At 35.5% G+C, this 15,329-nt stretch overlaps 1 protein-coding gene across 1 annotated transcript in view; it reads right to left on the minus strand.

Moving 5' to 3' along the window:
• The window catches only part of IQCM (IQ motif containing M), a 363,870-nt gene that overhangs the window by 69,499 nt on the left and 279,042 nt on the right, over positions 1-15,329 (minus strand). Inside the window, exon 13 of the mRNA XM_032412700.1 lies at positions 8,982-9,143. Within this exon, the coding sequence (XP_032268591.1) occupies positions 8,982-9,143 (162 nt within the window). The remainder of the gene's footprint in view (positions 1-8,981; positions 9,144-15,329) is intronic.

Consider the following 15,329-nt stretch of genomic DNA (forward strand, 5'->3'; position numbering starts at 1 on the left):
TATCTGAAGTAAGAGTAAATGGGCATACACTCTGGAAAACAGTATGGAGGTTCCTCAAAAAGTTGAAAATAGAGCTACCATACGACCCAGCAATTGCACTACTGGGTATTTACCCCAAAGATACAAATGTAGTGATCTGAAGGGGTACATGCACCCTGATGTTTATAGCAGCAATGTCCACAATAGCCAAACCATGGAAAGAGCCAAGGTGTCCATCGACAGATGAATGGATAAAGAAGAAGTGGTATATATATATAATGGAATATTATGCAGCCATCAAAAGGAATGAAATCTTGCCATTTGCAATGACGTGGATGGAACTGGAGGGTATTATGCTGAGCAAAATAAGTCAATCAGAGAAAGACATGTATTATATGACTTCACTGATATGAGGAATTCTTAATCTCAGGAAACAAACTGAGGGTTGCTGGAGTGGTGAGGGGTGGGAGGGATGGGGTGGCTGGGTGATAGACATTGGGGAGGGTATGTGCTATGGTGAGTGCTGTGAATTGTGTAAGACTGTTGAATCACAGACCTGTACCTCTGAAACAAATAATACAGTGTATGTTTAAAAAAAAAAGAAGAAGATAGCAGGAAGGGAAAAATGAAGGGGGGGACATCGGAGGGGGAGACAAACCATGAGAGACTATGGACTCCGAGAAACAAACTGAGGGTTCTAGAGGGAAGGGGCGTGGGGGGATGGGTTAGCCTGGTGGTGGGTATTAAAGAGGGCACATATTGAATGGAGCACTGGGTGTTATACGCAAACAATGAATCATGGAACACTACATCAAAAACAAATGATGTAATGTATGGTGATTAACATAACATAGTAAAATAAAATAAAATTTTTTAAAAGAGTAAATGGGCATTGAGTGAGTCTCTCTCCTGTGAGCTTTAATATATTTCCTTTGTTATATCAATTTTGACTGGCTAGAGACACTTTTATGCAAACTTTCAAATTCTTTATTGCATTTTAAAGTTGAATTTATTACCTAAAATACTCTTTAACATATAAGAAGTTACTCTAATCTCTAATTTTACATATTACTTATATATTTAAAATATGTATTTATTACCTAGAATAATCATTGACATATGAGGAGAGATTATAGTGTGTGTGTATAGTGTATAAACTACATTAACAAAACCTCTAGCAACCCTCTGTTTGCTTACTATAATTAAGAGTCGCTCATGGTTTTTCTCCCTCTCTGATGACTTCCCATTCAGTAAAGGGGGGGGGGGAAGAATTTCCTAAAACAAAATTAGTTCCCACAACTGAAGAGCATGGGAAAGACCTTTGCCTATAACATTATCTTCTATTCTTTACTTAGTAACTGTAACCCATGCTGTAAGAACAACTCATATGTCATCGTCTTTATAAAATCATCTTGCATACTGCCAGATGTAGTCATTCCCTTTTCTTAGCCTCACAATTATACTTAATTGCTTGTTATATCAATTAGCATGAAATCTTGATTTTTTTCTTTATGTGCTTATTTACTGAGAATAACATTTCCTCATCCTCTTAAGAAAAGTCTAACAGTTCTACAGCTATGGTAATAAGTTAAAACTACAACATATTTGTAATCCTCTTTAACCAATCAATTATAATTCTCCAGCCATAGTGATAAATAATGCCCAGAACAAGTTTTAAACCTGTTTTATCGACCAGGGATAGCTCAATTCAGGAAACATACTTCTGAAAAACAACCAATAGGTGAGAGATCCTACTTTTGAAAGTTAACTAATGAACAAAAGTCTCTCTAGTAACACATGTTTGAAGGCCAATCAGCAACTTGGTCTTTCCTGAAGAACCATACCCTAAATCTTATGTCATTTCACTTCCACTGCTAAAAGCCACTAATCACTACTTGCATGTTGTGTAACAAATTATCCCCAAATTAGAAGCCTAAAACAGTGCTTGTTTCACATAGTTTCTGAGAGTTAGGAATTGGAATGGATTTTCTAGGTGGGTTAGGCCACGATCTCTCATGGGGTGGCAGTCATCTGAAGGACTGATGTGGTAGAGGCTCCACTTCCATGTTCCATTACTCACACAGACCTCAACTCCTCACTGGTTATAGGCAGATGCCTTCAACTCACTAGCACAAAGACCTCTCAACAGTTCTGCTGAAGACTTCTATCACCTGGCAGCTAGTTTTCCTCAGAGAAGCTTATCTAAGAGGGAGCAAGGCAGGAGCCACAAAATCTTCCACAAAATCTTTTATGACCTAGCCTCAGAGGTAAAATACCATAACTTTGCTTGTATTCGTTGATAACAAAGACCAACCCTGATACAGTATGTATATTTCCACAAAAGCATGGATCATTGGGTGCATCCTGGGGGCTAGCTACCACTCTTCCCCAAAACCCTATATTATGGCAATAGTCTGCTTTGCCCAGAAAGACTGTTTAACCAGCATAACTCTCCTTTACTTATATGGACAACAAACTGAGTTTGGAGTTTTTATTTCAGATATTGTCATCCTTTGTCATTTAGAGATGTTCTCCCAAGACTTTTTTTTTTTTTTTTTTGGAAGATCTTTATTTGGTAGCTATTTGTTTGACCCATAGACCAATAAAAGTGCTCACTGGGACTGACTGAGCCAATACTCTGATAGTGCTTTGGATCTGCTCAAATGTGAACACTTCTAGGGGAGGGATTAGGTTTAAGTTATTTTTCAAGCTTCATTGCCAGGAACATAGTTGATACTCAGTTAATGCTTGTTGAATAAATGGATGCAGAATTCAAATAATGAAACATAATCCTACAATTTTCATTTTAAAAAGTTAAGAAGTATTGAGTGGTAGATCATTGTAAATATGCATCTCACATTTCCTTTAGCTTATAGATCTGACACCACATCTTAATGTCTTTCTAAAATGTTTCCAACCTGCCTAGTGCAACTGGATGAGTGGGAGACATATCTCTGATTTGATCAATGAAGTCCAAAAAAAAATGGAATTCACATAGAATGCATTCATTCCATTAAATGAGCAAGAGCTAATTCATCACCCTAAAGAATTTGTAATAACTTGCCCACAGTTGAAAAACTTTCACCAGATACAATATAGCATTCATTTTTATCTCTCTGTGAACCATTTCTGTGAGTATACCAAATGTTGAGAGTTTTAACCAAATGAACCATCATCTAAAAATAAAATACCATTGTTCCACTAGCAATTACTCTCATGAAAACATAGTCACATAATTTGCCCTTAACAAGGAAAATCAAAGGGACACTAAATAACATAAAAGTAGAGATGCTGGCAGTTTATAGTTGGTAAAAAGGGAGATCAATGGGTATGTACCCAAACAACTTTATAAGTCCAAATGAATACAAAATATAGTTTTTAATGATATTATTCTCCTCAAGCAAGCAGGTAATCCATAGGCTAAGCAAGACATCGAACTAACCATAGTACATTTAAACTTATCCAAACTATAAGAGACCATTTCCTGTACTGGCACATATATAAGTCATATAAAGTATATGAAGCTCCCTTCAAACAGGATTTATTTGAGTTTTTCATTTTTCAATAATTAATCTTACAAAACACCTCGAAGAACAGGTTCAAAACTTAATAAGTGTCTATATCCTAAATAAGTTAAGGATAATCAGGACAAATCAGGATACCAAATTTAAGAAGGCAAAATAAATTATACACAGAGCAATAATTAAAGGAAATACGGCCCCCAAAAAGGAGAGAATAATGATGGATAGAAATCCAAATGCTGAGATGCGTATTTTAAAGATTTATTTATTTGGGGGGAGGTGGGGACAGAGGGAGAGAATCCTCAAGCAGACTCCCCACTGAGAGCGAAGCCCTACACAGGGCTTGATCCCACAACCCAAGAGATCATGACCTGAGCCAAAACCAAGAGTTGATGCTTAACCGATTAAGCCACCCAGGTGCCCCTGAGATGTGTATTTTAAAGGTTTAAGACAAGCGCAAAGATATAAGCAGAACATGTAGAAGCTGGGTTATGCTCACAATAAATTAGATATATTGGATTATCATATCTTCTTCTGAGTTCTGTCACTTAAAAGAAACAAGAAAATTTGGAAAATGTTTAGAGAGAAGTGCCAGAAGACATTAAGGATTAGAAAGAGGACTTCTGAGGAATAATATTTTAAAAGACCTATTATTGAAAAAGAAAGATTCTTATTAATCTATGCATAGCCTTAATTTTGTGGATAGTGAAAAAGTTACAACTGTAATGAAGCATGTGCAAAAAAAGAGTCTAATGTTGCAGAGTAGAAAGTTCTGAGAGAGATCATCACCAAAAATCAGACCTGACTGTCAAGGACAATTATGTAATTGCCAGGGTCTTTAAAGATGGGATTCTCATTTGGTTAATGTACATCAGGTCTTGCCTGCAGGCAGTGGAATAAACTGAATAGCATAAAAGATATCTTGTACTTTTATAATGGGTAACAAAACAGTGATTAGGACAGGAAATCAGTTCCAGTATTAATTACATAACTTAAATAACCATATGTTATAGGGTAAGTAAAATTTACTATATGAAGAGCTGGAAATGATACATGGAAAAGAAGTAGTAAAACTAGAGGTCTTTGCTCATTATTCAGGATCTGAACTAATTAGAAACCTTACATTAATATAATAATATGATTCCAGTTAAGAATGCACCATTGGTTTGAGAAAGTAATTTAATCATTCATTTGTATTCTCTAAATGATTTTCTTGAAAGATAATGGCTAACCTACTCCTTTCAAGGTATTCCCATTAGAATTCCAGGAGTTCCTTAATATAATCTACAGCTTCCAGGTTGAGAATCCACCAAAGTCACAAACACTTAATGAAGGTGAAAAACAAGTTCAGTGTGTCTGTGACAGGCCATAATACCAGGAAACTGAAGGACAGACAGCTCATAAGGAAAGGTAACAAAAGATACAAGCCTTCTAAAAGACTTGTTAAACTTATTTTCTGAAAATAAGTTTGACAAAACCTATGTTCCTGGAGAAAAATGTAAAGCCTTTTTTTTTTGCCTTCATTGATCTAAAAATTATAAAATTATGATTCAGAAGAAATACTTTGTATATATTAAGCAATTTGAAGTCATGACTTATGTTGAATTCCAGTGACATTCAAACCACTGTTATAGGAATTGTGGGGTGTAAAAACATGGATATAATGAATATTTTTAGAATATGTATGGTCCTAATACTACATAATTTGTTAGCAACCCATGCCATTTATAGGGCATTCAGTAATTCTATTAACTACTCCTCAGTTGTTGCTGATGATACTTCTCTAAATCTACAGAGTGAAATCAATAAACAGGAGTGCTTACATTGTGGAGTATTATTAATGTTGAGACACATAATAAATTCCCGGAGCTATCTTCCCTAAAATGTTTCTAGTGGAGCAGATACTGAGTTTCAGAAAGCACTCCTGTAATAGACTAATCTTTCTCAAGGCAAATGCTGCAAACTATTTTGTCTATCAATTTAATAACAACTGTAATTCAAAACGATGAGACCTTGGTCACTTACTAAAAAGGGAAAAGATAAACATAAAACCTCAGAAGATGGAGTCTTTAACTTACAACATATTGCCTCTTGCATATTTCCTTTATGTTTGTTTTATTTGTACCAAGTATTCACAAATGGGCTATATAAACAATGAACACAAATCTTTTAGAATTATATGGGTCACATTGTGGTAGTGTTCAGGTGGAAAATAGCAAAAAGAAGATAAATCGCAACAAGGGTCTTGATTAATCTTACAGAGCCTAAAACCCTCAATTATCTTTTTCATAATTTTCCTTCTCTTTCTCTCCTTTTCTTCCTCTATACTCTCTATCAGAAAAGAGCACATAAGTATACCATTATATGCACTAGCCCAATGAGCGCACTAAATCTGTGGCTCTCTGTAGATAAGTTCTAAAATGCTGGTTTTAAAACTTAAAGAGAGTCGTTTCTCAAAAATATGACCAAAATACAAATTTCAGTATCTTGGTTCTTTAAATTTATGTTTCCAACTTTATTTTTATAGTTTTATTGAAGTATAAATGAAAACTGCACATATTTAAAGTGTACAATTTGATGAATATTGACATATGCATACGTACATGGAACCATCACCACAATGAAGATAATAAACATTTCCATCACCCCAAAATTTTGTAACCCATCACATTTTCACATTTCACTTCCACTCCCCACCCCCATCCCAGGTAAACACAGATTTGCTTCTGTCATAAGGTTTAGTTTGCATTCTCTAGACTTTTTTATAAATGGAATCATACTCTTGTCCTCTTTTTTTGTCTGATTTCTTCCACTCAGCATGATTCTTTTGAAATTCATCCATGTTACCTGTATCAATACTGTCAATAGTTCTTTTATATTGCTGAGTTAGAAGTATTCTGATGGATATATCACAATTTGTTTATCCTTTCTCTTGTAGATAGGCATTTGACTTGTTTCTAGTTTGAGTCTTTTATAAAAAAAGAGATCTATGAACATTCATGTACAAGTCTTTATATGTAAATATACATTCTTTTGTCTTGGGTAAATATCTAGGAGTGGTATGGTGGGGTCATAAAATAGATAAATGTTTAACTTTTTAAGAAAACATCAAACTATTTTGCAAAGCGTTTTTACCATTTTACATTTGCAATGGCAGAATATTAGTGGTAAAGTTGCTACCCATCCCTGCCAACACTTGGTATGTTCAATTTTTAATTTTAGCCATTATAGTAAGTAGCTATATTCCATTGTGTTTTAATTTACATTCCCCTAATGAGTAATAATGATGCACATCTTTTTTGGACTTGTTTGTCATTCATATAAATTCTTTTCTTTTTTTATTTTGTGTTTATTTCTAAAATTTTATTTATAGTAAAATTCACTCTTTTGGTATACAGTTCATTGTGACTAATTTTTAGAGCCATATAACCACTATCATGATCAAGAGACAGAATAATTCCATCACCCTATGAGCTCCCTCATGCTGCCTCTTTGTAATCTAACCCCCCTACCAGCTGTAAGCCCTGCAAAACACTGGACTGATCTCTGTCCTTATAGTTTGCTTTTTCCAAAGTGTCATTTAAATAGAATCTATATATAGCCTATGAATTTGGCTTCTTTCACTTAACATGATGCATCTGAAATTCATGTTGTTGTGTATATCAGTAGTTCATTCCCTTTTATAGCTGAAAATAATTCATTGTGTAGAGGTAACAAATTTTGTTTATCTACTCACCAGTTGAAGAACATTTATGTTGTTTCCAGCTTTTGGCAATTAGGACTAAAGCAACTATATACACTTATATATAAGTTTTTGGTAAACAGACACTTTCATTTCTCTTGGGCAATTACCCAGGAGTAAGATGGCTGGGTTTATGGTTAGAGTAACTTAACTTTATAAGAAAGAACCATAATATTTAGGAATTGATTGAATCATTTTGCATTTCCACCAGCAGTGAATGAGTGCTTTAGTTGCTCTACATCCTTGCCAGACTTGGCATTGTTATATTTTCAAATTTTATTTTAGTCTTTCCAATAGGTGAGTATTCCCATTGTGGCTTTAATTTGTATTTCCCTAATGACTAATGATATTGGTCATTTTTTCATGTGCTTATATGCCATCTATATATTTTTAGTCTATTTGTTTTTGCCAAAATACAAAGTTAATTCATAGAAGGATAGTCTTTTCAACAAATAGCACTAGCACATTTGGATATCAACATGTTAAATTAAAAACAAAACAAAACAAAACAACTTCAACCTGTACCTTGAGCCAAGTACAAAAAGAGAGTAACTCAGGATAGATTATACACTGAAATATAAAACCCAAAAGTATAAAATTTCTAGAAGAAAACTTTGTGACTAGAAGTCTGACTGATATATCTTGGCTATCACAGTAAAAACATAAAGAATACAGGGGTAAACTGGACTTCATCAAAATTAAAAACTTCTCTTCAAAAGGCATTATTAAAAGATAGAAAACACAAGACAGAGACTAGGAGAAAATATTTTCAGAGAATATATGTTAAAGGATTTATATTCAGAATATTAAAGGACTTTCAACACTGACAAATAAAAAGTATATATTAAAAAATGGTCAAAAGATTTGAAAAGACACTTCACCAGTGATGACATACAATGACAAATACATGAAAACACGCTGAATGTCATTATCTACTAGAAAAATGTGAATGAAAACCACAATGGAATACCAATACATATCTATTAGAAAGGTTAAAATTAGAAAAACTGATTACACCAAGTACTGATGTAGCTGTAGCGCGAATGCGGCTATCAGAGCTCTGCTGACGGGGAATATGAAATGATAGAACGACTTTGGAAAACAGTTTAGTTAAGAGAAATGCAAGCATTTGTCTAGACACAGTCCTGTGCAGGAATGTTCATAGTAACTTTCCTTATAGTATCACATTTTTAAAAGTAACACAAGTGTCTATCATCAGGTGAATGAAAAAACACAGTGTGTTTCCACTATTCTCGAGGAGGCACCAAAGTGTAAAATAGCATTTTTTATTTATTTATTATTTTTTTTTATTTTTATGTTCAATTAGCCAGCATATAGTACATCATTAGTTTTTGATGTAGTGTTCAACGATTCATTAGTTGCGTATAACACCCAGAGCTCATCACCACACGTGTCCTCCTTAATACCCCTCACCCGGTTACCCCATTCCCCCCAACCATCCCCCTTCTGTAACCCTCAATTTGGTTCCTGGAGTCCAATGTCTCTCATGGTTTGTTTCCCTCTCTGATTTCTTCCCATTCAATTTTCCCTCCCTTCCACTATGGTCCTCCGTGCTAAAATAGCCACTTTTTAAATTGCAGGCATAATACTTAAGAACTGAAATGAGTACTCTATAGGGTCTATGTATTACCCTACATCATCTAAGTGACAAATAAGAGTTCTAAAAAGAGTCATTTCTTCTATATTATAAAAAGAAATAATAAGATTCAGCATCTTACCTATATATCTATAACCTTCTTCACCATTTACTATTGGTCTCAGCCAAGTTGACCTAAGTCGTATATTATTACGCACATGGGCACCTTGAGGAGGATAGAGTGTAAATAGCATTTCAATCGCATTGAACTTCTTGATGAGTTCAGAATATTTCTCATGGTCTTCTGTAAAAAAAAAAAAAAGAGAGAGAATATTAAAAAATTTTTAAATTTTAGACATTTTTGTCTAATGTGTTTCTTGTAAGTGATGCAACATTAAAAACTATTTAATAATTTGAATGCTAATGGCTATGTTGACAACGTGGGTTTTCTTTAGCCAAAGGTACTTCACCAACAATCTTACTGTTCAGATAATTCCTAGCAAAAATTAAGGAGTAAGGGATTTACAAATATCGTCTTCAAACACTGTAAGTTTAAAGCAGTATTGTTAATAGGTATAGTAAAAAGTAAGGTAACCAATGAACAGCATTCATATTATACATAACATAACCATATATATTTTTAATTGCCAGTAAACAATGAAATCAGATTAATCTGACAAAAATGTAGAGTTCCCCAAAGTGGAATGACTGAATTAATATTTCTAAGCTATGGTCTATAGGAAAATATAATGATACATATACAAATACTTATATACCACTTACTATATGCAAGGAATTGTTCCAAATGCTTTTAAACATTAATACAGTTAATTTTCATAAGACATCTATAAGGCATATCCTATTATTATTTCCATTTTACATAAAGAATTTGAGGCCCAGAGAAATTAAATAACTTGCCTAAATCTTGCAATTAGGCTTTGGATTATCTAAGGAAGCTCTGATTTGCAAACAAATGATTATCAACCAAACATAACCTGCATTAACTAGTAGATGAGGAAACAAGAATTCAAAATTAATTTGAACTGTAGAGTGAAAAATCTTTGGTTATGGACCCTGGGCCTCCACTTTGCAACTTCAGTTTTCGGTTGATAAGCCAGTGCCTAAGATTCAATAAGACAATCTCCTGAGGAATGAATTCAAAGTGACTCTACCTAGAAACATTTCAAAGAAAAAAGAAATACTGATGTAAATCTCCATTTATAACCCTGTTGCATTTTTTCTTTCCTTCCTAGTTTCCTTCCTTTCTTCTTATATTCCTTTTTTTTTGTTAAATAGCATATTTTGTGGTATAGTAAGTATATGACATAATGCTTAAATGATTAAGAAAGTAGATTTGTTGGTGGGCTGTGTGCCAGGTATCAATCTATTACCTCATTCCTAATCCACCTGTCACTGTCCTGCTTGTGAGACTAGAACACTTCTTTGCCATAAGGCACAATTTTAAGCATCTTCCATAGAGAGCCAAGAAGGGAACTAGATGGTGAAGGGGCTCTTCCTGGTTCTGGGTACTTCTTTCTGTTGGCTCTTAGAGTGCACAGTAGCCAGAAGTGTAGGGCACTTTCTGGGGGGTGTCTCCTGGAACCACTCCCCACTACATGCACACACACTGGGAGCTTCTTACCAAGTTCATAGTGCAGCACCTTCCACAGTGTGACACCTCCCTATGGACAGTTCCCCAAGAACCCCAGAAAGTGGCTTTCCTATGAGTTCCCCTAGCCTGCTACCTCAGTGAACTTTTCTGCCATTCGCTGGGCCACAGCTCTGCCCTCTCCAAGATGTGGCTCCACGGTGGTGGGGGTAGGGTGAAGGTAGAAGGTCTCCTTTAAAATTTGTTCTTTCTGGGTGGCTCAGTTGGTTAAGTGCCTGCCCTCAGCTCAGGTCATGATCCCAGGGTCCTGGGATCGAGTCCCACGTCGGGCTTCTTGCTCAGCATGGAGTCTGCTTCTGCCTCTGCCTGCTCTGCCTGCCACCGCCCCCCCCCTTGTGCTTTTCCCCTCTCTGACAAATAAATAAATAAAAATCTTTAAAAAATTTTTTTTGTTCTTTCCTTAGGTGCTCTGCCTCAAACCTAGGAGTACCAGCCACTCCCTACATGTGCTCTTCTCAATTCTTTAGAGTTATTTTTACCCCTTAGTAGCAGATCATAATTAATAATTCTTTACATTAAATTCTTCCTGCTCAAATTACTGTGTAGTTTCTATTTCCTAATTGGACCCCAGTTGATATAGACAGACCTGGGCCCTAATGTTCAAATCATCATTAACAGGCTGTGAAATATTACACAAATCAGTTTACCTTCAGGTGATAATATTGTTCTCATAAAATTGTTGTTAGGATAATCCTAACATTTAAGTGATATAAGATATATAAAGCATTCATATGGTACCATGTCTATATGTACTAGATTAATGTGTTATCAATTTTCATCTAGTATTATTTCAATAATAGAAATGATGAGAGAGTCAGAAAAAAATATGTTATTGCATCTTTCAATTATACACATATATTAGGGACTTTTCTGCCTCCTTTTAAAAGGGAAAGTTCAAAATTGTTCCCTTGTAACTAACAAACAAACAAAATAAACAAAAACTCTTCCTCACATATGCTCACATATGTGAACAGATTATGTATAGATTTTTTTTTAAAAAAAAGATTACATATAGATTTAGAATTATATAGGTGATATCTATGTTAACACCTGCCAACATCATCTGTCAAGAGCAGAGAGGAAGCTGGAACTATTATAAAGCAGTGCTGAAGCGTGAACCTGCCTTACTTTTTCACTCAGTCATACTTCTTCAAGAAGTTGAGAGGGGAGCTCCTCAGGCAGGGGGTTACCTTCCGAGTTGTAAGGGAGGCTAGGGATGCAGCACTGCATCATGAGAAATCACACAGCTAAATAAAATACAATGCTGAAGTTCTCCATGATAGACAAGATAAGGAAACAAAATAGATCAGAGTCTCTCTTTGAAACCATAAAGAAAATTAAAGTAGGAAAAACTAGCAATAACCGCAGCTATTTAGTGTGAAAAGATAGAATTGCACTTAAGGTTTCTCCCCTCCCCAACATTTATATCTTTCTAACTCCTTTAGTTTAAAAAAGGATGTTTAGTAACATTATTTGATAGGATTATGCTTATTAGTTTCAATAAAGTACTGTATTATCCTAAAAACAAATGTTTCCAATTTCAGGCAAAGTAAATGCTTTAAACTAAAATCTCAACAGCGGTAAAATGTATAACCGCCACTTTTTCTTACCGGCATATTCTGATTGAAGACTAAGCAGAAACACATGAAGTCAGTGGAATGTTGCACTTGCTAGGATAATAAGACACAGTGCGAACTCTAACAGCAGACCCACATTGAAGGTTTCTAGCTCAGAGTCCTGCTAGTGTCACCATTTGCCATCAGGTAACACAAATGGAGGCTTGGAGCTTATATAAACAAGGCATTATGATTTTTGAATGATTGTACCTTCCTTCATAATATCAAAGTTGATTAGAGATAAACACTTTTAATTTTAGAAAGCATACAGCTTATAAAACATGTTCTCTTTTTATTTTATTACATATGACATCCCAAGATTAAAAGTAGGCATTTAACTTTTGTTGCTGATATTGATAATTTTTGTTATTTATGGAGCACCTTCCTTTTACTGCACTGCTGAGCCAGTATGGCCACATTGGATTCAGATGTAGTGATACTGTTCTCAGAACTCAGAATAACAGCTCTTCCTTACCCCTTCCTCCCCAAGCTGTATGTGTAGTAAAAATCTGAAGATCTTCCATGTATATGTCCTAGGTCTGTTTCTGTGGCAAAAGCCCACCCAAAGTTTCCGTAACTCTATTGCTCCCAGGTCATCAAGTAGTTAATTATCTTCGGTAGAGAGAGCAGTGGCTGACAGCAGAGGCTCTGGCGCTGAACTGCTTGGGTGTGAATCTGGATCTGCCATTTATGAGCTGTGTGACCTGAAGCAAGTGAGCTAACCTCTTTCCAGCTCAGTATCATAGTAAATCTGTCTACATTATAGTGTTGTTATGAGGACTACATGGGTTAATGTAAGTAAAGTCTTTAGAAGAATATCTAGTCTTTAGAGAAACACTTAGCCTATAGCCAGCATTATTTACGCATTAGTTATTATTACCATTATGATGACCTCCATTTAACAGATGCTGGTATAGCCTCTATCCTATTAAGATAATGACAGCAGTTTCCTGTCTCTTCCTCCATCTTGCTTGCTTGTGGGTGGGTGGAAGAAAGGAAGCCATTGCCTTTTCTGGTCACTCCTACACTGTTTTGGATGCTCTAAGGGTCAGTGGTTCCTACTGGATGCTGATCAGAAGTTTTGGTTAATTGGTCATTTGTGGGCTACTAATTGGTGTTATGGTGGTCTTCTTTGTTATTATTATTATCATTAACAATATTTTGTTGGATCTAACACATTACAGATGTTGAGGGCCCCATCAATTTACACACCACTAAGAAATATAAAGGACTAGAAATTTAACTATGGCATACCATTGATTATAAGACATAGCTTAATTTCGGAAACACTAAAATATGAAAGTATATATCTTAGAGTTAACAAAATGTGGCAAAATCAAGAAACCCAGTCGCTTAACTGAGAACTCCACTTAGCTAACGAATAGGCATCTCAAAGTCTATATGCCAAAACCTGTCCTGTGCCAGGGTTTCTTGTCTCAGTAAATAGCATCTATCTTTTTTTTTTTCTTTCATGTAGATAGAAGTGTTTTCTTTTTTTTTTAATGTGTACAGTTTAATGAGTTTAGCAAATGTTTACAGCTATATCATCCAAACCCCTATCAAGATATAGAGCATGTTATTACCCCAGAAAGATCCCTAATACCCATTTCTGGTTAACCTCCCTCCCCTTCAAAAGCAACTGTCATTCTGCCATCTATCTTTACAGTTTTAGTATATTCTCTTTTTTTAATTCAATTAGCCAACACACAGTACATCATTAGTTTCAGATGTAGTGTTCAACAATTCATCAGTTGCGTATAACACCCAGTGCTCATCACATCATGTGCCCTCCTTAATGCCCATCACCCAGTTATCACATCCCCCCACACACCTCCCCTCCAGCAACCGTCAGTTTGTTTCCCATAGTTAAGAGTCTCTCATGGTTTGTCTCCCTCTCTAATTTCTTCCCATTCAGTTTTCCCTCCCTTTCCTTACGGTCCTCTGCATTGTTTCTTATATTCCACATATGAGTGAAACCATATGATAATTGTCTTTCCCCGATTGATTTATTTCACTTGGCATAATAACCTCCAGTTCCATCCACGTCAGTGTAGACAGTAGGTATTCATCATTTCTGATGGCTGAGTATACTCCATTGTATATATACACCACATCTTCTTTACCCATTCATCTGTCGATGGACATCTGGGCTCCTTCCACAGTTTGGCTATTGTGGAACTAACATCTACCTAATGGTAGAATCTAGAAAAAATTATCACCTATGTTGACACAAACAACTTAGTCTCCTAAATAGTCTTCTTGGCCCTTCCAATCTTATCTCTAAACAGCAGCCACAGTAATATTTTTAAAATGTATTTTTTATAAATTTTCCTATTCAATGGTTTCCTGATGCTCTTTTTTTTGTTTGTTTTAATTGGTGATTTTTTTAAAATTTCTTTTCTTTTCTTTTCTTTTATTATGTTATGTTAATCACCATATATTACATCATTAGTTTTTGATGTAGTGTTCCATGATTCATTGTTTGCGAATAACACCCAGTGCTCCATGCAATATGTGCCCTCTTTAATACCTATCACCAGACTAACCCATCCCCCCCCACCCCCCTTCCCTCTAGAACCTTCAGTTTGTTTCTCAGAGTCCATAGCCTCTCATGGCTCATCTCCCCCTCCGATTTCCCCCCCTTCATTTTTCCCTTCCTACTATCTTCTTCTTTTTTTTTTTTTTCTTTTAACATATACTGTATTATTTGTTTCAGAGGTACAGGTCTGTGATTCAACAGTCTTACACAATTCACAGCGCTCATCATAGCACATACCCTCCCCAATGTCTATCACCCAGCCACCCCACCCCTCCCACCCCCACCACTCCAGCAACCCTCAGTTTGTCTCCTGAGATTAAAGAATTCCTCATATCAGTGAGATCATATGATACATGTCTTTCTCTGATTGACTTATTTCGCTACCCTCTAGCTCCATACACGTTGTTGCAAATGGCAAGATTTCGGGTTTTTCTGATGACTGCATAATATTCCATTGTGTGTGTGTGTGTATACATATACATACATACCACATCTTCTTTATCCATTCATCTAATGATGCTCTTAAAATAATGTCAGCTCTTTACTATGTCCTAACAGATTCTTAACATTCTGGCCCTGCCGCCACCTCCATCTCTAACAACCTTGGCTTTCTTTCAGTTTCATAAATACACCTTGCTTCCCCCTGTTTCAGAATGTTTGCTCAAG

The sequence above is a fragment of the Phoca vitulina genome, unplaced genomic scaffold (assembly GCF_004348235.1).
Source record: "Phoca vitulina isolate PV1807 unplaced genomic scaffold, GSC_HSeal_1.0 scaffold14, whole genome shotgun sequence".
In the NCBI taxonomy this organism is placed as follows: domain Eukaryota; kingdom Metazoa; phylum Chordata; class Mammalia; order Carnivora; family Phocidae; genus Phoca; species Phoca vitulina.